At 33.7% G+C, this 26,252-nt stretch overlaps 1 protein-coding gene across 3 annotated transcripts in view; it reads left to right on the plus strand.

The window, feature by feature from the left end:
* ADAM32 (ADAM metallopeptidase domain 32) overlaps positions 1–26,252 on the plus strand; it is a 106,304-nt gene that overhangs the window by 11,595 nt on the left and 68,457 nt on the right. For 2 of the 3 annotated variants that reach the window (XM_037526101.1, XM_037526102.1), the window contains exons 2-9: positions 2,362–2,438; positions 4,801–4,862; positions 7,107–7,182; positions 9,944–10,020; positions 11,175–11,352; positions 16,303–16,371; positions 19,102–19,173; positions 19,354–19,520. In XM_037526101.1, coding sequence (XP_037381998.1) covers positions 2,362–2,438; positions 4,801–4,862; positions 7,107–7,182; positions 9,944–10,020; positions 11,175–11,352; positions 16,303–16,371; positions 19,102–19,173; positions 19,354–19,520 — 778 coding nt within the window. Of the gene's footprint in view, positions 1–2,361; positions 2,439–4,800; positions 4,863–7,106; positions 7,183–9,943; positions 10,021–11,174; positions 11,353–16,302; positions 16,372–19,101; positions 19,174–19,353; positions 19,521–26,252 lie in introns of those variants that run through there. The other variant, XM_054700900.1, reaches the window with a different exon arrangement.

A 26,252-nucleotide genomic window follows, 5' to 3' on the forward strand; every position in this document is an offset into this window, starting at 1 on the left:
CACAGAAGACCTCTCCTGTCTCATCCGCTGCTCCCCTCAGCAGTGTATTTCAGTGTATTTGTTCCCTTTTCTTTTTCAGGAGTCTTATCCTGGGTTATTGGCTCTGGCTACTGGTAGGTGCTTGAGTTCTAGTTTGTTCACGCATTTCTTTGTTTCGGTTTTAACCCTGGGGAAAGGGGTGGCAGGGGTTTTGGATATTTCAGCCTGGGCTTCAAGTAGTAGACTCTTCTGTAAGGAAACCAAAGTTTAGGATACAGCTGTCAAGTCAAAAGCACTCCCTATGTGCCCCAGCTCTCCGACAATGTACCCTCCATCCTGGGTACCTGCTCATACAACCTGTTATACAGTGCTGCTATGATAAAGCAGCCCTGACCGTAAAATGGGGAAAAGACTGTGTCTTTAACAGAAGTTGGTGGAAAAATTGCATAGCCACACATAAAAGAATGAAGTCAGATTATCACTAACACCGTGCAAGAAAACAAACTCCAAATGGATTATAAGTTCACATACAAGACTTCAGTGATAAAATACACAGAAGAAAACAATGGTGATATAGTCAATGATATCAACAGTAAAGATATTTTTGGTGACTTGAACCCTATGATAAGGGAATTAAGACAAAAGCATTGGAATTACCTCAAGTTTAAAAGCTATACAGCAAAAGAAAAAATAAAATGATTAAATGGACATCTTATTGAATGGGAGAAAGTTTAATATATCCAATAAGTGATTAATATCCAAGATATATAAAAACTCATATAATTCAACACTAAAAAAACCCAATTTAATAAATGTGCAGCAGATTTGAGCAATTAATAAATGAGATATCCACAAAGTCAAAGAAACCAACAAAAAACCCATTTGTTCCACAGTGTTCATGGAAGCATTATTTAAGATAGCTAGGATATGGAAGCAGCCTAAATGTCCATTGATAGCAATTGGGCCAAGAAAATATGGTATAATCACACCAACGAGTATCATATAGTCAAAAGAAAGGATGAAATGCAGCCACTTTTATTTTTTTATTTTTTATTGTTTTTTTCCAAAGATTTATTTATTTATACAAGAACTGGGGTACAGTCAGAAGTGCTGGTGGGTGAGAGAATTAACCAGAGCCAGAGCAGGGAACAGAACAGACAGACCGACAAAATACACTGCTGAGGAGAGCAGTGGACACAGCAGGAGAGATCTGCGCGCCATGTGGTACCCTCACCGGCAGCCGGGGATCGAACCGGCGCTGCAGAAGCTGCAGGAAGCTTTGCAGCCCAGCGCTCAACCGCTGAGCCACCAGGGGAGGCGCTTTTTTATTGTTTTTTAAAAGATTGATTTATTTATACAAGAGCTGAGGTACAGGTTAGAGGCACGGGAGGATGAGAGGATTCACCAGAGACAGAGCAGGGAGCAGAACAGGCAGATGGACTGAGAGCAATGCTGAGGGGAACAGCAGGCGAGACAGGAGAGGTCTGCTGCGCCATGTGGGTATCTCCCTGGCTGGCTGGGAATCAAATCCGTGCTGTAGAGGCTGAAAAGCAGCCTTTTTTAACAAAATGAAGGCAATTTGAGAGAATGCAGCAAAGTAATACAGAATGGTAAAAATGAATACTGAACATTTGCAATTTGATAATGTAAAATCCTTTCAGAAATCAGTGGCTATTAATAAACATTCTGAGGGCTCTGCGGTTAAGAGAGAGGAGGGAAAGATAGGGAATATAAGTGGAATACAAGGAAAGATGGTGGGGAAAAATCTTCAGAAAATAATAATAGAGAAATCAAAGTTTATAATGTTTATTACATGTCAGGTATTTTTAAAAAATAATATTTCTCGGTGCATACTTTTCTTGATTTTTTGGGACTTTTTAAATCAATTTTTAAATGCTTTTGAATACTGCTATTAAATATTCTCAAGTCAGCTTGCTTTTCTCCCTTACGCACATTATGATTTTCTTGTTTTTCTTTTTGCTCCTAGGACTGTAGGATTCTTTATCTTAGTCAACTGACACCTTTACTAGAATATGTTCCAGTTTTGATTAGTTATTATCAGCTATTTCTGAAATTAAGAGTACTTCCTAGTGTATTGTTTCAAATCTTTTATTTCAGTAGTATTTTCTTGAAGTATACTTTTGAATTTTGGGCACCTATTTGTTCTATTTTCTGCAGGAAAGCAAATTATGTAATTTGAACAAATATTAAATTTACCCTGCTTTTTTTTGGGTTCTTTCATAATTATCTTGTCTGTTTTTAAATTAAGCATTTAAAGATATTTTTATGAATATAAGTGATGACTCATTTGTGTATGTGAACCTTGTAAAAAACTGGAACAAAGTTTTAGTCTTTCTAAGACACTGTAATTTTTTTTTTCAGGTTTTCAAAATTCATTTCTACAAATCATAGTTCCAGAGAAAATTCAAGCAAATACAAGTAATTCAAAAATAGAAAATGTAAGAAATGTTTTTATCAAAAATATTATATAAAATTTCTTGTTTTTATTAAATAGCAATGAAATGTATACATTCCATTATGATATGTGTATAGTTAGTAATACTACTGAATAGGAATTGAAAAATTTCATGGATAAAGTAAATATATACATCATACTGATATGTTTGTCTATCATTTGTTGTTTCTTTATGGTAAAGCTTTTTTTTAAATTCAAAATCAGAAAATAATGTAAAAGAATTAGGGTCTTGAGCTATCTAGATGATTAAGATTAAGAACAATTTTCTCCACAATGGTTAAGGAGAATCACTTTTAATTGCAAAGCCTCCTTCCTTAATCTTCCATCCCTGTGCCTAACAGTTCTTAGGAGAAACACTTTTATTATTTTTGTTAGAAAAGGGGATTCTTATTCTTACTCATCAATTTATTTAGCAGATATTTCTCTGGAATTATGTGTATAAATATGTGCTAAGTATCAGGGATTACAGATATATAGTAAAGCAAGTATGAAGTTGTCAATCTTTTGATAAAACCTTATATTTTTAAGCTTTATTGAGGTATAATTTACACACCACAGAATTCGCCCATTGGAAATGTATGGCTCAGTGATTATTAGTACAAAGAGTATGTGAACATCACTGAAATTCAATTTTGGAACATTTCTATTCTCCTAAAAAGTTCTTTCATAACTATTTGTTTCCACCCCAAGCCTGTGATAACTGCTGTTCTGTGTTCTGCTTATATAATTTTGCCTTTTCTGGACATATCATTTAAATGTAAACATACTATTTATATAGACTTCTGCATTGGGCTTCTTTCACTTAGGTTTATCTGTTTTGTAACATCAGTACTTCATTAATTTTTATTACTTAATAGATGTAGGTATATCATGTTTTGCTTGTTTTTCCATTCAGCAATTGATGGTTGGGTTATTTTTCATATATTGTCTCATGAATACTTTTTTATGAACATGTATGTGTGGATATATTTTTTTCTTTACTTTGAGTTGATTCTAGGAGTGAAATTGCTGTGTCACATGGTAAATTTATGCTAAACATTTTAAGAAATGACCAAGCTGTTTTCCATGGTGACTGTATCATTTTACATGTCCCATCAGCTCTTCCAGCTGAAATGAACTGGTGAAAATACACATATTTTTAAGTTGATAGTTGGAATTAAAAAACTGTTTTTAGAGTAGTGCTTTGATTAAAACATAAAAACTAAAGGAAAAGAGCATAAAATATACCTACTATGATTTGTCAACAAGTTCACATTTATGCTCTTATGTTAAGATGTGTTGCATTTACCCTCATTTTTTGAGAGTTTTCGTCATAAATGGATGTTGAATCTTTTCACATTCTTGGCATCTATTAATTTGATCATATAGTTTTTATCTTTTTGTTGAAGTAGTGAATTACATTGATTGATTCTATATGTTGAACCATCCTTGTGTCTCGTTATAAATCCCACTTAGTGGGTGTATAGTCCTTTTAATGCATTATAAGTTTCGGTTTGCTAAGATTTTGTTGAGGATTCTTGCATCTGTATACACTAGGAAGATTGGTTATAGTTTTATTTTTTTCTGTTTTCGGTAGTATAGTCATGTTGGCCTCGTAAAATGTGTTTAGAAGTATTCTTACTCTCAATTTTTTGGGAGAGTTTGAGCAGAATAGGTATTAGTTCCTCTGTGGAGGTTTTGTAGAATTTTCATGTGAAGCCTTCTGGTCCTGGACTTTGTTTTTGGAAGAGTTTTGATTACTGTTTCATTTTCCTTGCTTGTGATTGGTTGTTCAGGTTTTCTATTTCTTCACTATTCAGCTTTGGATGATTACATAATTCTAAGAATTTGTCCATCTCATCCCAAAGAGTTTTCAAATGTAAAAGAGAAATGAGAAAGCTCACGTTGCATTTGAGTATCTTATATGGACTCTAAACAGGTTTTTGAATTTGTTTCCATGTAATGTTCATAATAATCTCTTATTAGCCTCTGGATTTCTGCAGGGTTTGTTGTAACTTTCGTTAGTTTTTGATTCTATTAATATTTAAGCTTTCTCCCCTTTTTTTTGATGAGCCCAGCTATAGGTGTGTCTGTTTTATTTTTTCAGAGAACCAGCTTTCAATTTCATTGATCTTTTGAACTGTCTTTTTGATTTCTATTTATTTCTGCTCTAATTTTTAGTATTTAATTCTTCTACAAGTTTTTGGTTTTGTTCTTCTTTGGCATATTGTTACAGATTTTAGATAACATTTTGATTCATTTTAATCAAGACATTTTAAGCATTTTTTGGGAGGGGATAATTTATGTAAATTGCTATTTTTCTTCCATTACATTGTGTTCATTCATAGTTGTTCTGGATTCTCTAGGAACAGATATCCTATATTATTCCAATAGATGAGAAACCATATATTGTGCACCTTAAGCAAAGGTAATATCTTATATTTAGTTTTGGATTTCACTTTATTTATATAAATTTTTAAACTTATATTAAAAATGGAATATTAAGTATTAAAATATATTAGTTATTAAAATTTTTAGTTGTCTCACATGCTCATCAGTTCATTAATTAAATTTTGGTCCTTATACCTTAAGTAATCTTTTGTGAATGGGGTGGTTTAGAATAGAAAATGCAGGGATTTGTCTCCTGAAGATTATGATTTTAAATTGGCAGAATAAGTAGGACCTGGTAATCAGGGCAGAGTGTCAATATAAGAAGTAAGGTAGTGAGTGAATATATAGTTGGGATTTGATAAGGGAGGCAGGCCCATCATGAGGGATATGAACAAGGGATTTAATATGCAAAGCAAATCATACACTGTTATGGGAACTGATGAATAATTTATGGAAATAGTAGTAACTTTACACTACTTTTCAGAGAATTGAGAAAACAATTGAAATAATTTTCTGCATGATTTACTTATGTGATGGAAACTCAGTTGAGAAAGGTTGACTGAAAGTAATTTGTGACTTTCAAGAGGACAGCTTCAGTTAAATTTTGGGTGTAAAGCTAGAGAAGATGAATTGTGTGTAGCCAGAAGTAAGTGTAAGACACTTTTCCAAAGCATTTGGCAAAGAAAGAAGAAAGGGATTCTCAGATGAATGCTTTTTTAAGAAAGAAAAAGCAAAGTTTTTTTTGACTAAGGAAAGTTTTCTTTAAGACAGATGTGTAAACAAATGATACGATGTGTAAGATGCCAAAGAATGGTATTGAGGAAAAGGATAGTTAACCTCTTTTAGGCAGAAAGGAAGAATATGATGAATGACATCCCAAAGAGTTTTCAAATGTAAAAGAGAAATGAGAAAACTCACATTGCATTTGAGTATCTTATATGGACTCTAAACAGTATAAGAAATATAGGGGCTGGCGTTTGGGAAATGGAGAGAGCATGTGTATATTGTTTTCAGAAATCACCTATTAATTATGACAGTGCAGTGACAGGAAGTTATTGTAAATAACCTATATGAGAAATAATGAGAAGAACTATGGCTGAGTGGAGGTAGGTGATTTTTTTTTTGAGACCTGAGATGGCAGAAAAAAGATTAGCTGACAGATTGAATATAGTGGTAGCAGAGATTTGGTGGGGCAGTGAAAGAGAAAGGAAATATAACTGAGTCATTGGAAATATGGGATCATTTCTAGAAGAAATATCCTATTGATAGATGTAGTTTCAAACATGGGAGAAAGGTGTGAATTTCAATGCCATCTTTTTATGTAGGTATAAATGAAGCAGTAAAAATGAATAATGTAAATCTATAGAGGTGGGGGTAAATATTAAAGGTGAGAAGGAAAAGCAACCCAAAACTGAATACTGTGGAAACATTAAAGAGAAAAAACAAGAATCTAGATGAAGGACTTACTTATAAAAGTAGAGAGAAAGATATGAGGGAAACCACGGGGAAGTTCAAGAACAGATGTTTTAGGAATGGGGGAGATTGTGGTCAACACTATGAAGTGAATCAGAGTAGTTTTACTTGACTTCAAAGTGCCTATTGTATTTGACAACTGGGTGGGGGTCCATAAGTAAACCATGTAATAGCAGTGTTAGTGGAGAATTTCCAGCAGTAGATAGTCTGAGTGGTCATGTTAACATTACGTTGGATACAAGAGTGAGCAATAAGTATGGAAGCAAAATTAAAATGGCAAACTAAGTATAGAGAATAATATCAGAGAAGACTGAACTTAAACTTGTAGTTTTAGTACCTATATTCAGATTAATGGCTTTTGTACAATACTCTTCCACCTCATTATAAAGATAATCATAGTAGTAAAATTTAGGAAGAATGAAAGAAGCAATACACATTGAGTAACTGTGTATTGCTTTGAATAAAAAATACATGCATACATATATACACTACCTTTGTCAGGGGCTGGCAAACTTCTCTATATCCATATTATAGTGAATACTTCAAGATTTTTAGGACCATACCATCTTTTTCAAAACAACTCCACTTGTCACTGTAGCCTGAAAGCAGCCATAGGCCATACATAAATGAATGGGTGAGGGTCTATCTAATAAGACTTTATTTACCAAAGTAGAGAGTAGGTCAGATTTGTCCCAAAGTTGTTAGTTTACTAACTGATACTTTACATATATGTTTTTTAAATATACTTTTAAGAATTAATATTTTAAAAAATATATTTTAAAAAAACTCTTACTCTTTTTATATTCAGATTATTTTTAGCAGAAAACTTCATGGTTTATTTGTATAATCGAGGATCTTTGACTTCTCATCATTCAGATACCCAGGTAAGTTTTAAGTTCCATGTTTTATCTGATTTTTAAACCTATTGAAATGATATTGAATAGATGCTTTCCTAACATAGAATCCCAGGATTCACTGGGAAAGCCTTTATTGCAACAGGGATTGATTTATTGTCTCACTTCCCTTATTACACTTTTCTGATGTCTTGGTAAATTAAAGCGAACTAGATAGAGTTAGCACCTTCCGTATTACCTAGAACACAGCCATTATTTAATTATTTTATTAATTTATATTTTGCTGAATAAATAATTATAAATTAAAGAATAAAAAAAGCAAACAAATGTTCTGGACACAAAAATGTTAGATGAAAACCTTTCCCTTTTTTTTTAATTATTATTTTTTAGAGGCATGTTATTTATTTATTTGTTTGTTTGTTTGTTTTGTTTATGCATGCACTGGGTACAGTCAGAAGCGCGGGAGGGTGAGAGAATTCACCAGAGCTAGAGCGGGGAGCAGAGCAGGCAGAAGGACAGAAGGACACTGCTGAGGGGAGCAGCGGGCGGCAGGAGAGGTCTGTGCGCCATGTGGGACCCTCCTCCGGTGGCCGGGGAGCAGCCGGGGATCGAGCCGGAGCCGCAGAGGCCGCGGGCAGCTTCGCAACCCAGCGCTCAACCGCTGCGCCACCGGGGAGGCCCTTTCCCTGTTTTTTTGACTTCCCATCCAACCCATTTACAAATCCTGTTGACTCTATACTTCAAATGATATAACCAGAAACTATCTTTTCCCTTGTCTCCACCTGCTGATACTACTCTTTTCAAGTAGTTTGGATTACTGCCATATATTTCCTGAATCATTTCCCTACTCCTTTACCTTGCCAACCTCTCAGTCAATTCTCAACATGGATCTTGTTAAAACCTCTTCAAATTATTTAGCTTTTCTTCTCAGACCCTCCTGTAAATGACCTCTCATTGCTCACAGAGTGAAAACCAAAGTTACTTTAATATCCTAAAATCTCTACACAACCGTGTCCCCTTTTACCTCTCTGACCTTATTTTTATTCTCTACCTTGGTTACTGTATTCCAGTTACATTGGTGTCCTTGCTGTTTTTCAAATGTACCAGACATGTTTTCCTTTTATAGACTTTGCACTTCCTATTTTTTCTAATCCAGATTCTTGTTCTTTGCTAAGAACTCACTTTTTGCTCACTCCTCACTTTTTTCTATCTTATTCTCTAAAGGTATTTGTTCAGAATTACTCTATTACATAGTTCTTGACTAATCTTCATTTTAAATTACAGTATTGTACTTTGTACTCTATTTTCCTTACCTGTTTTGTTTTTCTCTATGGTAGTTACCAGTTCATTATGTGCTGTATATGCGTCGACTATTTATTTTGCTTCCCAGTGCAATATAATTTTCATGAGGGAAGGACTTTTGGTTTGTTTATTCACTGATGTATCCCTATTGCTTAGAAAATGTCTGGAACATAGTATATAGTAAAAATTTATTGAAATATTGAATTGAACTCCATATTATTTCACTTATATTGGATAGGACTATCAGTTTCTTTTTTTTTTTTGCTCCTCCTACCCTTATTTCCAACATAAAACAATGTGATAATAAGAATTCTTACATTGATTTCTATCAGTGTTTATAGTTTCACTGAATCTTCAGATGTAGTCTTCTGGTTTTTTTTTTGTTGTTGTTGTTGTTTGTCTTTGATGATGCTTGCTGTATCTCTAGTTTATTTTTACCATGGTCAAAGACCAACAGTTGTATGATTTTAGTACTTTAAAATTAATGCTGTGCATCATGGCCCAGAAGGTAGTTTCATTTTTTAAAAAGATTTATTTTATTTATTTATGCATACATGAGCTGGGGTGTGAACCAGAGGTGAAGAATGGGAGGGGTGAGTATATTTACCAGAGACAGAGTGGGGAGCAGTGGGCAAGAGGAGGAGGTCTGCTGAGCCATGTGGGTTAGCTACCTGGCCAGGGTTGGACTTGTGCTGCAGTGGCTGCCTAACCCCTTGTGCCACCAGGGAGGCCTTGCCTATAGTTTCATTTTTGTAAATGTTCATATTCTTTGAAAAAATAGTGTATTCTACAGTCTTAAAATATGGTATTTTACCTATGGTAGGTTGTTTACATACTGTCCAAATTGGCTCTAGATTTCAAAAGCTTGATTTATCAGTTATTGACAGAAACGCATATTAAAAATTTTATTATGATTATGCATTTCTCTACTTTCAACTTTGGATTTATGTATTTTGAAACTGTATCACTAAACAAATGCAAAATTGGAATATTTATGTTTTTGGTGAATTGAAACTCATCATTATGTAATGCCCCTCTTAATTTAAAGCCTGCGTTTTCTGAATTATTTTATGTTGGGAATCATCCTTATTCATTTGTGTTGGCATGCTGTAACTTTTTCTAGCCTTCAATATTCTTGTGCCCTTCAATTTTTAGATATTTCTTTAAGCCAAATATTGGGTTTTTAAGGAAAAGCAGAATTCATAACCTTTGTCTTTTAATTGATTACCTAAATTTTTTGTATTGGAACATAATTTTATCTAAGATATTAGATAATTTAGAAACAGCATAAAATAATCCTGGGCATTAATCTGAAGAGTAGTGAATGTAGCAAATATAGGGAGATTGTTTTCTGAATGTCATGTTATTCACAAATATAAACTATGTAGCCTATCAAAAGTATTTGGAAAGTTTTACTAAGTATAAATTAAGAAATCATTAGAAATTATTTTGTCAATTGCTAAGTGGCTTTGCTTCTTTTCTTTCCTAGACTCAGTGCTATTACCAAGGATATATTGAAGAACATCCAAATTCTGTTGTCACACTCAGCACATGCTCTGGACTGAGGTTATATGTTTTCTACCATTGATATGTGAATACCACAGTTATGATATTTGGCTTCAGTAAATTTATTATGTTTTTATTATAAGTGTAGTTAGAAGAGGATTTCTATGTGGAAGATAGTCCTCTAAAGGTCTTCTCTAATGTCTTCACTTTCCTCACTGACTAGAGATACTTCTAGTTTCCTTGAAGATTTAGAGTTCCTGGTCTCCTTGGTCTAGATCTTGTTTCTTCTTAACTACAGAAATGACAATTAAATAGACCTGTGTACAGCGAGTTGGAAGAACTAAATTTCGTATAGTTTATTTCTAGCAAGTGGTTTTGATATCTACCTTATATTAGCCTAGTGTTTGGAGATAAAAAGATACAGATAAAGGTATGCTTTTCTAAAGGAAAACCATCATTAAAAGTAAAAGGCAAATTTTTTGTAAACAATTATTAATATTATACTCATGTTTTTCTAATATATCATTGTCTTTAACTCCCTAAGAATTGTAGGTTTTACTCTGGAATAGAGTTTTCCATTTTGTAAGGAAATTTTTCACTTATATCTTGTAGTCTGGGATCCTTGTTTTTAAAAAGAAATGAACTAATACAACTGATTAAGGGGTGAATAGTAATAACAGTTGTTTACTCTTTAAAATCTTGCTTTTATTTTCTTATTCAGATGATACAAACAAAGTTAATAAGAAATACCTTCTCTTAATTACTGCCAAATTTTATTTTCAGAAATAAAATGGCTCATATATATCTTTTTGTTATACAAGCAATGTAACCATTATTCAAAGGCAGTATAATCCAGAGACAAACTCATGATGCTTTCTATTTACTATTGCTTTTATTAAGTCATTTATTTGGAGGCCAGCGGAATTATTTGATCACTATAATGTTGTATATTTGTACACCTAGCAGCTGGTTACATAATTTTTGTTGCATTTATAACCATAGAGAAAATAAAACAGAAATTTAGTTCTGGGAATTATGGACATCTTTGTCTCTTTAGAGTCTGCAAAACATAGAGAGTCTGGGTCAGAACAACTCAGATATGTTCTGTATCTTTTACCTTTGTCTTTGCCCTCCATCTTTCCCTTTTACTATCTTAAAGTTTTATAACATAGAATTGAGGAAAAGCACTCACATTTTTATTCTTAATTTTACAGAGGAATACTACAATTTGAAAATGTTTCATATGTAATCGAGCCTCTGGAATCTGAAGTTGAATTTCAGCATCTTCTTTATAAATTAAGGAATGAAAACAATGATTCTACAATTCTTACTGCAAATAACAAAGGTATAAAACAAAATCCAATGGACTATAACATTTTTATAAGTGGAAAGGTGAGTTGCGTATGCTTTATTATTAATTTCAAGGAAGTTATTGCTTTTATTAAATATAGTTTAAAAAGAAATTTATTAAACTATTACATACCTATAACCTCTCCTTGAGACTAGTCTTACCTTTTCTTACCTTACAATTTTTTTTAAACCATGTAGCACTATTTTCTCTTTGTAACATTTAATTATTTACATTTTTTTCTGGTTTGGCAATGACTTTTTTAAAAATTGAAGTAACATTGGTTTATAACATTTTATAGGTTTCTCTTGTACAACATTAAATTTGACATTTGTCTCTACTACATTATGCTTTCACTGAAAGTCCACCTTTCACATCTCTTTTTCTTATGATTTGTTTTTTTAATTTATTTTATAGTTACATACTTACAACTTTTAGAAAATTAACTTGTGTATATTCAGTATAAACTTAAAAATTTCAGTTCATACTTTTACCATTATATTCTGGAAGTTTAATTTGATAAAGCCAATGTTTATGAAGGTTGCATTAGTAACTAAATAGTCAGCATTAGTTTACTTATAAGTATAATTAAAGCTGATTATACGCAGGATTGTCACTTGTGGCTATGCAAATTGTTCATTATACACCCTGTACATGTGTTGATCCTCATAAAAGTAATTGTGAAAGATTTTTTTCACAATTTTTATGCCAAATGGCATAAGTATGTATAATTTATATAGGAGGTATAAGCTTAACTATTCCCAGTAAATATGCTCCCATCTTCTGTCAGTTTACAAAAAAATAAAATCCATCATAATTCATCTAGGTGAAAGAAGACTTCATTTTTAAATTTCCCTTGCCATGAGACAAAATTATGGCTAACTATACGTGAGCATATGTAAATATGTGTCATATCTGAATTAAATTATAAAGGAAGGGAGCTTATCCTCTTCTCCTTTTCCCTTTCCTGTTACCTACAGTGACGACATGTTGATACACGATAGCCTACAGGATGAGGGAGATACCATAAGTTACAGAGCAATGAGGCAGAATGAGCTTGTCAGACTTTAATATGAGAGGAAAAAAATTCCAATCTTGTTTGATGCCCTGTTATTCTTATGTTTTTGTTTTAGTTTCTAACCCTATATCCTAAATAATACAGGACTAAAATACAGGACTATGTAATATCCATGTAGCACCAAAATATTAATGCTATCACACATGTGTTTAATTAAAAAATATTTTGTTGACTAAATACAAATTTACTTTTCCTTCTAAGAATTTATGGGATGATTTACAATTGCTTAGATTACCAAGTATTGTATATAGTATTGATGCTGTTTCCAGATTCCCTTAGAAGCTCTTTTACCATATTATTGTGGATATTAGGCAAGAGGTTGGTGCACCCCGTCTTTGATTATGCTTTTGCTTTCAATACCTAGAATCTGTGACTCTTTGAAAAAAGTTATTTGTATATAAATTTTTCTTCCAGTTTTATTGAGATGTAATTGCCATATATGTAATATTTCATTAAAGTACATTACATGATTTGATATATGTCTATATTGCAAAGTAATTATTACTATAAGTTTGGTTATCATCAAGTACTTTGCAAATATCTTTTTCTTGTGATGAAAATTTTAAACATTTACTCTGTTAGCAACTTTCAAATATATATCACTGTATTGCTAACTGTAGTCACCATTGTACATTATAGTTCCAGAACTTGCTTTTCTTTTATCAGGGAATTGGTATCTGTTGGCCACTATCATTCTTTCCCCTTTGCCTCTGGCAACCATCAGCTTGTTTTATATTTCTATGAATTCATTGTTTTTTTGTTTGTGTTTAACATCTCACATATGAGATAATACAGTATTTGTTTTTCCTTTATATGATTTATGTCACTTGGCATAATGCACTGAGCTCTATTGTAGTTTTAGATAGCAAGATTTCCTTCTTTTAATGGCCATCATAACAAAATGTTACAGACTAGGTGGTTTAAACAGCACAAATTCATTTTCACACAGTACTGGAGATAGAAGTCTAAAATCAGGTTGTTTGATTTCTTCTGCGGCCTCTCTTCTTAGCTTATAGATGGGCATCTTTTCCCTGTATTTTCACACGGTCTTCCTCTAGCCTCTAGACACCAATGGCTGATTGGACCAATGGATATGAATGGACCATTATTTCTTATGTCTAGAATGTCAGCTCAGGTTTGTACAGATGTTACATAGGATTGTAAATGTTGGGGTGGTAGCATGCAAGACTTCCTGAGATTCAGGTTCACAACTAGCACACCAGCACTTACAATGTATTTATTATTTAATGCAAATAATTCATACAAGGCTTAGCCTATATTAAAGGGAGAAGAAATAGATTCATATCTTAATGGGAGGCACATGCAAAGTCGTGGATGCAGGAAGAAGTGACAAAACAAATATTTTTTCTATTTTCCACCTAAATTATTTTTAGAACAGAAATTTAGTTTATTTCTAATATGCATATATGAAAAAGATGATTATATATACTAGTTGTTTTATCTTAAGTCACAAACTTAAAAACTGTATTGTCTAATGAACTTTATAACTGATTATCTTATTCCTTGAGTAAACTGCAATGAAACTTAAAGCACTATGTATTGATATTAACCAATTGTAAAGCAAATACTAGTATATCCTGTAAGTACTCGAGTAAAATAAAGATTTAAAATGTTAAAGCCTGAAAGAGTAAAACTCTTAAAAGAAAATATAGGTAAAATAGTTTGTTTTTTTTTTAAACATTTTTTTAAAGATTTGTTTATTTATTTATACAAGCACTAGGTACACTCAGAAATGCGGGAGGGTGAGAGAATTCACCAGAGCCAGACCGGGGAGCAGAACAGGCAGAGTGACGAATACACTGCTGAGGGGAGCAGCGGGCACGGCAGGAGAGGTCTGCACGCCATGTGGGACCCTCGCAGGCGGCCGGGATCTAACCTGCGCTGCAGAGGCTGTGGGCAGCTTCGCAGCCAGCGCTCATTTGCTGCGCCACCAGGGGAGGCCCGGTAAAATAGTTTTTGACATTAATCTGGACAATGATTTTTTTTTTATGTTACCACAGAAACACAGACAACAAAAGCAAAAATAAACAAATGGGAATGCATCAAACTTAAAAGCTTCTGCACAGCAGAAGCTGTCAACAAAATAAAAAGGCAACTTAAGAATGAAAATATTTGTAAACCATATGTCTGATAAAAGATTAATATCCAAAATGCATAAGAAACTCATGTAACTTAATAGCATAAAACCAAGTTCTTTGTAAGTGATTTGACAAAGAATGAAAAAAAAATGGACTAAGGAACTTAGATCCATTTCTAAAGAAGACATAAAAATGACCAACGGGTACATGAAAAGGTGCTCAACATCACTTATTATGAATTGCAAGTCAAAAACCACAGTAAGATAATGCTTCACACTTATTAGGAAGGCTATTAGCAAAAAGACAAAAGATAACAAGTATTGGCAAAGATGTGGAGAAAAGCAAATCCTTGTGCACTGTTGGTGGGAATGTACTTTGGTACAGCCACCATGGAAAACAGTGTGTAGGTTCCTCGAAAAAAGAGAGTTCTACATGATCCAGCAATCCCATTTCTGTATGTATATATACATACATATATACACACATATGCACACACGTGTGTGTATATATACACATACATACATATGCACACACACACCGACACACACACACATATATATATCCCCACAGGAAATGAAATCAACATTTTGAAGCGATATCCCCACTGTTGTGTTCAAGGAAATATTTTTCACCTTGGTGAAGATATGGAAGCAACCTCAATATCCATTGATGAATGACAGAAAAAGAAAATGTTTTATAAGGCATTTATTTAGCTGACAAATCTGAAACAGTTGTTTGCTGCCCAGGTTTCCACTACAGACGCAAGAAAAAAAGTGCTCTTGCATTGTCAGATTATGGCAGCAAAGATTGAATAGGTGAAATACGGCAGAAAAGCCTGGAGAGAATTTTTTGCAAGGCAGAAATAACCTTGTAAACAGTAGAGTCTGGGGCCGCCCTGGTGGTGCAAGGGGTTAAGTCTCTGCACTATCAAGCTGTCAGTCATTGCAGCACGAGTTCCATCTGGCCAGGGAGGTGACCCACATAGCACAGCAGACCTCTCCTGTCTTGCCCGCTGCTGCTTCCCTGGGCAGTATATTGCAGTGGATCTGCCTGTTCTGCTTCCCACCCTGTCTCTGGTGAATCCTATAAACCCCCCATCCCCCTGCACCTCTGGCCTGCACCCTGGCTCTTGTATGCATAACTAAATAAATCTAAAAAAAACCCAAAAAAACCCAGTAAAGAGTCTGTTTTGTTTCCCCTCTTAAAAAAACAAATTGTGACACACCACACACACACACACACACACACACAGAGGAATATTAGTCTTTAAAGTGAGGGAAATTCTGCCATTTGTGACAATACTGTGTACCAGAGGACATTATGCTAAATAAAATAAACCAGAGATAGATTAATATTGCTTGATCTCACTTATATGTTGGATTTGAACTGTCTGCCTTATAGATGCAGAGTAGAATGGTAGTTGTTAGTAGCTGGAGACAAGAAGAAATGGGGAAATATTTGTCAAAATGTACAAAGTTTCAGTTGTGCAAAGTTCTGGAGATTTAGTAAGTAACATTACTATTGTTAACAATACTGAATTATAAACTAAAATTTGCTAATAGAGTTTGATCTTACACTTCATTACCATACAAAAAAGGTAACTTTGTGAGGTAATGCTATATTGATTAGCTTGATTTTGGCAATTATTTCATTGTATGTGTGTGTGTGTGTGTGTATACCAAGATATCAAGTCCTATATTTTAAATATACATGATTTTTGTCAGTTATGCTTTCAGTAAAGGTGGGAAAAGATTTTAAAAGTTCAAATAATTTGTGAAAGTTTTTACATTTTTAAATGCTGCTTTTCTTTTCTTTAGGCAGAACCAGCTGTTTCAGATTTAATTCCACTTTATCTAGAAATGCATATTGTGGTGGACAAAATTTTGGTATGTGCATTGTTTTTTTCTTTGCTTTTAAATATTTGGTGAGAATGTATGATTATCCCTACTGGAAAAGATCTTAAATATTCTGAACCTACTCAAATGTCATAGAGAAAACAATGGAAAAATTTGCCTTCTGAGAAACTGAATATTCAAATTTATACTAGTTCTGTCAGAAATGTTTTATTTGAAATCTTTATATAGCAGTCCATAACAAATGACTTTTTGCTAGTACATCACATCTTTAGGGTCTATACCAATACACAATATTTGTTGTTAAAATTTAAGTGAAATTCTTGAAGCCTTTATTCTTGCTTTTGAAGTATGGGGAAATTTGTTCTAAAAAATATTTATTGGCACAAGAGTGATGACCATATAACTACACAATAGGTGCTTACATTAATCTGTCAAGAATTATTTTTCAGCAGGTTTTAATGGTGCACCTTTTCCAGTCTATTATTTCCTGGTTTAAACATGCTTCTAGATTTCTGACTCCCATAAATTAATTTGAGGACCTGGGAACTTCAGGATCTTGGGGTAATAATGTAATTTGTACTCAACCAGGTGTAACTTTATTTTCCCTCTATTTCAAACATATCAGAAAACAGATATAAAAATGTACTTTCCAAGCTTTCTTCTGATAATAAGCATTTTTTAAAAAAGATTTATTTATTTATTTATACATGCACTGGGTACAGTCAGAAATGCGGGACCAGTCTGCATTCCCACCAACAGTGTACAAGGGGCTCCTTTTTCCCCACACCCTTGCCAGTACTTGCTGATTCTGGTATTTTTGGTATAGGTCATTCTCATAGGTGAGAGTAATTATATCATTGTTTTGATTGAAAAGTGATGATGAGCTTTTTTTCATATGACTGTTAGCCATCTATGTATTTTTTTTTTTTTTTTTGGTAAAGTTTCTATTTAGCTGCTCTTTTGCCTGTTTTTTGAATGAGCTATTTCTTTTCTTTCTGTTGAGTTATATGAGTTCTTTGTAGATCTTGGATGTCAATCCTTTGTGCAAATATCTTCTTCCATTCAATAGTGTGCCTTTTTGCTTTAATGATAGTTACTTTCAATGTGCAGAAACTTTTTAGCTTGATCTTAGTACCATTTGTTTACTTTTACTTTTGTTTCCCTTATCTTTGGAGTTGAGTCTCCAAAAATATCTCTGAAGCTAGTGTTGAGGTATATGTCTTCCTCTAAGAATTTTATGGTTTAGGACTTAGATCCAAGCCTTTGATCCATTTTGTGTTAATTTTTGTGCATGATCTGAGTTGTCTAGTTTTTTTCTCTTGCACATGACTATCTATTTCCCCCTATCTTTGTAGCTCAGATGGCCGTGTTATCCCTGAGTTCAGTACATTTATACTGCGAGTGATTATTGTAAATGAGAATTTGCTACTGTCATGTTTTCTTTAATTTTGTTTGTATCTATTTTCTTATTCAATTCCATCTTAATGTTTCTTTTTTAAAAAGATTTATGTATTTATACAAGATCTGGGGTACAGGCCAGAGGTGCGGGAGGTGAGAGGATTCACCAAAGACAGAGTGGGGAGCAAAACAGGCAGATGGACCAAAAATACTCCTGAGGGAAGCAGCAGGTGAGACAGGAGAGGTCTGCTGCGCCATGTGGGTATCTCCTTGGCCAGCCATGAATTGTACCCATGCTGCAGAGGCTGTGGACAGCTTCACAGTGCTGCACTCAACCTGCTGCGCCACCGGGGAGGCCCAAATCTTTTTTAAAAGAGGTCTAGCGTTGGCAAAGTGCTTCAGTTTCTATTTTCCTGGGAAGATCTTTATTTCTTGCTCATTTCTGCAAGATATAGTATTCTTGGTGGCAGTTTTTACCTTTGAATATTTTGAATATGTCATTCTTCTCAGTTGGGTCATATGCTGAGTCCATAATTTGTCTCCTCTCCCCTGACCTCTGCAGTATTTTTTTTTAAAGATTTATTTATTTATACAAGAACCGGGGTATAGGCCAGATGCGCCGGAGGGTGAGAAGATTCACAGAGACAGAGTGGAGAACAGAACAGGCAGACTGACGAAATATACTGTTGAGGGGAGCAGCGGGCGAGACAGGAGAGGTCTGCTCGCCATGTGGGTTGCTCCGAGGCCGGCGGGGATTGAACTGGCACTGCAGCGGCTGCGGACAGCTTCACAGCGCTGCACTCAACCGCCTGCGCCACCTGGGAGGCCACGCAGTATTTGTTTTGAACAAAATTGCTAGACTACTTTCAGTGTAGCTGCATGATTTTACATAGCTACCAGCATGTATAAGTGATCCAATTTATATCCATTTTTTAAATTTGTTACTGGCTTATTTTAAACGCAGCATCAAATCTCTGGGAGTAAATGGAGAGTAAATCTCAAATACAGGGGCCTCCCTGGTGATGCAGGCGGTTGAGCGTGGCGCTGTGAAGCTGTCTGCAGCTTCTGCAATGCAGGTTTGATCCCGGCTGGCTGCGGAGATACCCATATGGCCCTGCAGACCTCTCCTGTCTCGCCCGCTGCTCCCCTCAGCAGTGTATTTCTGTTGGTCTGCCTGTTCTGTTCCTTGCTCTGATTTTGGTGAATCCTCTCACCCTTCTGCACATCTGCCCTGTACCCTGGTTCTTATATGCATGAATAAATAAATCTTTAAAAGAAAATCTATGAAAATCTTATTAAAAAAACCTCAAACACATTACATAAGAAATTGTATTTAAATTTAAAATTAATTTTGTTTTTCAGTATGATTTCTTGGGCTCTGATGGCATGATTGTAACAAGTAAAGTCACTGAAATTATTGGCCTTGTAAATTCGGTAAGTAGTTTGCATTTCATACTAGTTAGAAAATTTGTATTAGTTTTGAAATTACACTTTAACTTGATATGGCATTTCTGAATAATAGTCATCCATATAAGTTAAGTTTTGATTTGTCAAAATACTGAATTTCTTAGTTATTATAAATTAACAAAGATTAATTAATTTTTCTGTTTTTAGATGTTTGCCCAATTTAAAGTTACTATTGTGCTGTCGTCACTGGAGTTTTGGTCAGATAAAAATAAGATTTCTACAGCTGGAGAGGCAGATGAAGTATTATATGCATTTTTAGAATGGAAACAGTCCTATCTTACCCTAAGGCCTCATGATATTGCTTATCTATTCATGTAAGAATAATGTTTCAGTATTCTTAGAAAGAAAACAAAGATATGTGATTATGATATAGCTTAATTTAGGGGATTGTTATTCATTTCTGACTTCACACTTTGATTAATCATTATGTACTTTTTTCAGGCCGTGTATTTTCTTTCTTGTTATCAGATAATAAAGATTGCTAAAATTTATTTTTGTGCTTATCAAACCTTTACCACTGAGGAGATTGATATTTCATGAAGCTGAACCACCTTAGGAATCTTGGATCTAGTAGCGTATGTAGTTTGAACCCACAGTTTGTAACTCCAGAGCCCATAATCTTAACTACTACATAAAGAGAGGGGATTTGTCTTGTGAAGTTTATGTTTCTGTTAAGAGTTTTTATCAAAGGGTTGGTAATTTAGATTAAAAATTTATCCTAAAGAATTTTCTGCATGATTTTAAAAAGTTAAATTTTTTTTTGGTCTAAATTAGTTTATTTGTTCACACCGATTCTTTCTTCACATTGAATAAATGTATCTGAAAGTAGCAAATTTGCCTCCTGATGAACAAACTTGGTATGTTTTAAATATATAGCCACAGTATCCTTCATTTCATGAGTTTAGAATTTCTGTAATATAGTTTATCTGTGGACTAAATAAATTCTGTTATTTCATGCATACATAGTGATTAAATAAGGTATAATATGCAAAAAATCACCCAGGAAAGAAAACTGCAGTATTATTATTTTTCTTTTTCTAGTTTTTTCTAATTAATTTGTTTATGTGTATTTTATGTCATTGTTCATTTTTGTACAATGTATGCTTTCTCCTCTCAGGTGTAGTCCCCGTAAAATTCCCAACACCAATTCACCCGTGCACCATCACCATGGTCACTTGTGTTCTTCCCTACCCTGTTTTGATCCGTCTCCCTCTCCTCCCCTGCAGATCGTCTCTGATTTATAGTTGCCTGTTAATTTTGTTTATTTACTTATTATTATTTTTTCCTGATACCTTATTTGGTTTCCCTATATTCCTCCAATAAGTGAAACCATCCAATATTTTTCGTTTTCCTTCTGTCTTATCTCACTGAACACAATCCCTTCCAGCTCTGTCCATGTTGCTGTGAATGGCGTGATTTTATCTTTTTTGATTGCTGAGTAGTATTCTATTGTGTATACATACCACATCTTCTTGATCCACTCATAAATCTTAACAAGATGGGAGCAGGGCCTCCCTGGTCGTGCAGGTGGTTGAGCGCTGTCCACAGCCTCTGCAGCGCCGGTTCGATCCTGGCCAGGCCGCGAGGGTCCCACATGGCACGGAAGACCTCTCCTATCTCGCCCACTGCTCCCCTCAGCAGTGTATTTCAGTCAGTCTGCCTGTTCTGCTCCCCACTCTGTCTCTGGTGAATCCTCTTACCCTCCTGCACATCTGGCCTGTATCCCAGTTCTTGTACAAATAAATAAATCTTAAAAAAAAAACAAAAATAACAAGATGGGAGCAGAAGGAAGCTATCTCAATATAAGAATGATCATATATCACCTACTTACAGTTAATGTAATATTTATTATGAGCAACTGAGAGCTTTTTCTTTATTATCAGGAACAAGGCAATGATGTCTGCTTTTACCCATTCTCTTTAATTTAATTTTAGAGTTTTACCTAGAGCAATCATAAAATTAAAGGAATCTGATTGGAAATGAAATGAAACTATTATTATTTGAAGATGTTATGATAGCATATGTAGAAAATCCTGAAGACTCCTAGACATCAAATAGCTATGAGAAACAATATAAAGGAATACAGTAAAATGTCAGGCTGAAACATCAACAGGATTTATTTCCATACATCTAATTCACTTATTTATTGTTATTTTAAGTTTTATATTGAAGTAACATTGGTTTACAATATTGTATATGATTAGGGTCTACTGTATAAACCAGCAATCTCATCAGGGTTCTCTGATATTCCTTTTGTTGAGTTCTGTGAGTTTTTGAAGATGTTACATACTAGCCCCTTGTCAGATATATGATTTGCAAATATTTTCTCCCACTCAAGGATGTTTTCATTTTAATGAGTTCTTTCATTGCTCACTTTTATATACAAATAATGAGTGAGAGTAAAAAGAAATTAAGATTGAAACCACAATTTGTAAAAAGATACGCTACACAGTGTTGACTGCAACATTGTTTACAATAGGTCATGGAAACAACTGAAGAGCCCACTAATAGAGTTTTAGATTAAAAGATGTGCTATATCTAGACAATGGAATACTTTTCAGCTATAAGGAAAGACAAAATGTCACCACTTACATCAAAATGGAAGGGGTTTGAGGGATTATGTGTAGTAAAGAAAAAAGATAAAGACACATATTGGATGTTTTCATATATATATGAGTAAATATATGGAATCATAGTGATCGATAAAAAAATTATAAACTAGCAGACATCAAAAATGAAATGGTTTCTGATTTCAAGAGGGGGAGGAAGAAAGGCAAGGGGCAGAGTGTGGTTTAGGAAATGGGAAAAAAGAAAATGGAAAGACAAACCAACAATCACAGACAAACCAAATAATCACAGACAATATTTTCAAATCACACATCTCATAATAGACATGGACCTTAAAGTTAAAACAGCAGTTAAAATTCAATAATTAAAAAAAGCCTAATAAAAAGCGGACAAAATATTTGAAGTCAGTTTACCAAAGGAGAATATGGATAGTAAATAAACATATAAAAAAATCCTCAACATCATTACTCATTAGGGAAATGTAAATTAAAACCACAAGAAAAATAATGACAATTAATAATGGCTAAATCAAAGTGAACAAAACAATTAAAAAATTCTCCAGTGCCACCTCCTGGAGATTATGTAGAACAACTGGAATTGCCATGGCTACTGGGAACACAAAATGACACAGTTCATTTGGAAAATGGCTTGACTGTTTCTATGAAATTAAACATATATTTAGCATATAACCTAGTAACTCCACTTTGAGGTATACCCAAGCATAATAAAAACTTTTTTTAACATAAAAATATGTAAGAGCATGTTTATAGTTGCTTTATTTGTAACCACCCCAAGCTGGAAATATCCCAGATGTCTTTACTGGAATAAGTAAATTGTGATATTTATACAATAAATTAATACTTATAAATAAACAGAAAAAAACTACCAATATGTATAATACCATAGCCGAATCTCAAATTTATTTTGCTGAGTGTAAGAATCCATTGTTTATATACACACACATAGATACAGGTAGGACATAAAAAAGTATTTTTTGGAAAAGGCAGCAAAACAAGATAGAAAACAGGTCAGAAATTTCCAAGGGATTGACATGGGGGGAGTAGTATAAAGGGGGGTTGATAAAATTGCTCTATATCTTAATTTTGGCAGTGATATTCTTTGGTCAGAAAATACTATACATTAAACATTGTACATTTTGCGGTAGTTACACACTTATTTTTAAAATAAGAGTTAAAATTGTGAATTTATATAGATAATTCTAATTAGTTTAACTGATTTAATCATAATTAACATTATAGCATTTTTACATAAATTCTTTAATTTTATAATTGTGTTCTTTCTTTTCCCCTAGAAATGTAGGCTTCTCATTTCATTCATGTGAATGTATTATGCTTTATGCGATAATTGTTTTTTGAGTGTATCTCATAAAATATGTCCAAGGAAATTTGTCTTCAGATAAATTCAAAGAAATAAATTATTACCAAATTTATATTAAATCAGTTTGATTTATTTGGTTTTATTTTTAAAACTTAATTTTACAACTTTGAATTGGTAACACATTTGCATTATTAAAAAATCAAACCTATTTAGAAAACTATACGCAGAAAACTGCTAAAAACATTTTTTTCTTACAATCTTCTTTATTACCTGTGCATTACAGAATAGTTATCATATCTACTCCCTGAAAGAATACTGTTCTCAATATAACAAGCATTAATGTAACCATCATTACAGAAAATTCTTGCTTCCAGTCTATAATCGCAATTCTTGCTTCTTATTTCCAAGGAGTAAAATGATTTTTTTTAAAGATTTATTTATTTATGCATACAAGAACTGGGGTACAGGCCAGAGATGGAGGGGGTGAGAGAATCCACCAGAGACAGAGTGGGGAACAGAACACACTTGTTAGTGCATCAATATGTTAATCAATAATGTTTGAGAGGGTCTGTTTCTCCAGTGTTGCCAAGAAAATGTATAATATACAGTCAGTCATATTTTTCTTTTTGCTATTACAAGTGGGTCTTTTATCTACCAAATACATATTGTTTTTATGTATAAAAATTATTTAAATTTCTAATATTGACCTTATTTCCTACTGCCTTACTAAATTTCATTTTTAATAATTCTTAGATTCATTACCTTGGCTTTTCATTCATACAAATATACCATCTATAAGTAGAGATTGTTTATTTTTTTTCTTAATTTTATGTCTTCAATTTCTTTATTCTTATTGCTTTGGCTAATTTAGTACAATGTTAAATAGCAATGGTAATAATGGTATATACATATGCGATATACATAAAGTGATACATACACATATACATGTATGCATGAATTTATTTTTCAGTGCACCCTTAAGAACTAGACTTTTTGGGCAGCATTCTGCATTTATTGGGGGCACTCTTTATGCTCTCATCTTCCCTTTGGGAGAAATCATGGCTCAGGTTGTCTCTCATAGAACTAAGCCCTGTTTGGGGAATGGTAACATGGGTAAGAAAACTGTTCTTACCTTCTGCAATGTGTCTGTCCTTGAAAGTTTCCACTCCAAATGTAGTGTTGGAATCTGCTCTCCTGGGTTCCTATAGTGGTACTCTTATCCATAGGTAGTTGTCAAAAATCATTGTTTCCATTTGTAGATGAAGACTGGAAACTCCTGCCATTTTACTAATGTCACTCTGCAAGATTAGTATGTTATCTCTATTTGCTCATAATTTACAGGAGAAACCAAGAATGAGTGTGAGACTATGTGTATGCACATTAGAGGGATAAATATGGGGGTGGGGTGGAGAGAGAGAAAAAGAAGGGGAAGGAAAGAAATGCATGATATGATGGCCAAATTTAACAAGTGCTAATTCAATTAGAAGTGGGCACCTGTACCCCTATATTTATGGCAGCACTACTTATAATAGGTAAAACCTGGAAACAACCCAAATGTCCAAAAGTAGATGACTGGATCAAGAAGACGTGGTATATATACACAATGGAATGTTACTCAGCAATCAAAAAAGATAAACTCATGCCATTTACAGCAACATGGATAGAGCTAAAAGGAATTATGCTCAGTGAAATAAGTTAGAAGAAAGGAGAAAAATATCGGATGGTTTCACTTATAGGAGGAATATAGAGGAACCAAATAAGACATCAGTGTTAAAAAAACCCAACAAAACAACAATTATAAGCCAAAGACATCCTGCAGGGGAAGAGGAGGGAGAGGGATCAAAGGGAAGGAGGAAGGAGCACAGGGGACTGAGGTGATGGTGCACGGGTGCCTTGGTGAAGGAAATTCAATAGGGACTACACCTGGGGTGGGGAAGCAAATATTGTTTAAAAAAGAACAATGATGTAAAAAATAAATAATTAAAAATAAATAAATAAATAAATAAAAAGAAGTGGGAAGCAGAGATAGGCATGTTTAAATTCAGTAGGTGGAAAAATGAGGGGGAAAGCAGTCCAGGTAACAAATAATGTGCTTAGAAGCATGAAACTGAATAATTTTGTAGTTCTTTTCTGAGCATGGAATTCATAATTTGCACTGGAACCGAACCTTTGAAGGGAGAAAGGATGCTAGAAAATAATGAAAAAGGCAAGACAGTAGACCTTGACAGTTGATTTTCACAACTGGTTTGATATTCTTGAGACTGGTGATTAGTAATAAGTAAAAAATAGCTTTCGAGTGCAGGTCATCAAGAGTATATGTTGCATCTTAGGGGAAATCTTAAAACTTGTAAAGAGGATTCCTTAAAATATCTTTTGGGAGAACTTACTTGGATGAAGAAAGAGTGTAAACATTTAGACATTGGAACTTAAAACCAAAGTTGGGCATTCAGAGTAAATACTAGGAAAAAGTACTGGAGGGGTTAGGTATAAACAATATCAGAGAGACAAAAAGAAAGATAGCAGTAGGGAGATAGTGCAACTGTGAATTCAAGTGCAATTGAGACCAACTGGGGCATTTCAAATTGAGAATTGAGTACCAGCACATCTGGGATCTATTTTTTGGCAGGGCTCTATAATGGCAGGATATGTTTGAAGCACGTATACCTTAGTTGAGAGTATGGCTCTGGATTCAAACTATTCAGGTAAAAATCCTTCCATAGCACCTATTAATTGTGCTGTCTTGAGAAATTTACTGATACTTCCATCTGATGTTTGATTTGTTCACTGAGATAACAATAATATATATTTCACTGGCTTTAATTGAAGTTTCAATTGAATAGCTTATGTCCATCTCTCAAAGTAGTTATTATACAGCAATTGGTATCCTACTTAACTGGTGTTTTGTTCAAAGAAGAAATAATAACATGAAGTTGTAAAACAATAATGTAATTCTTATCTGTAACTGGTTAGTTTTTCTATATGAATGAAAAATTTTAATCCATTGTCATTTATCAAAATGCTTTTGATCAATAAACTTGATCAAATACCTCTGTAAATCTAACCAAATGTGATAAGAACAGTAAAGCCATCAAAATCTTGGACCCATTGGATATATTTTAGAAATCCAGAGTGCTTAATCT

Source organism: Talpa occidentalis, unplaced genomic scaffold (assembly GCF_014898055.3).
Source record: "Talpa occidentalis isolate TD23 unplaced genomic scaffold, MPIMG_talOcc4v2.1 talOcc4.4, whole genome shotgun sequence".
Classification (NCBI taxonomy): Eukaryota; Metazoa; Chordata; class Mammalia; order Eulipotyphla; family Talpidae; genus Talpa; species Talpa occidentalis.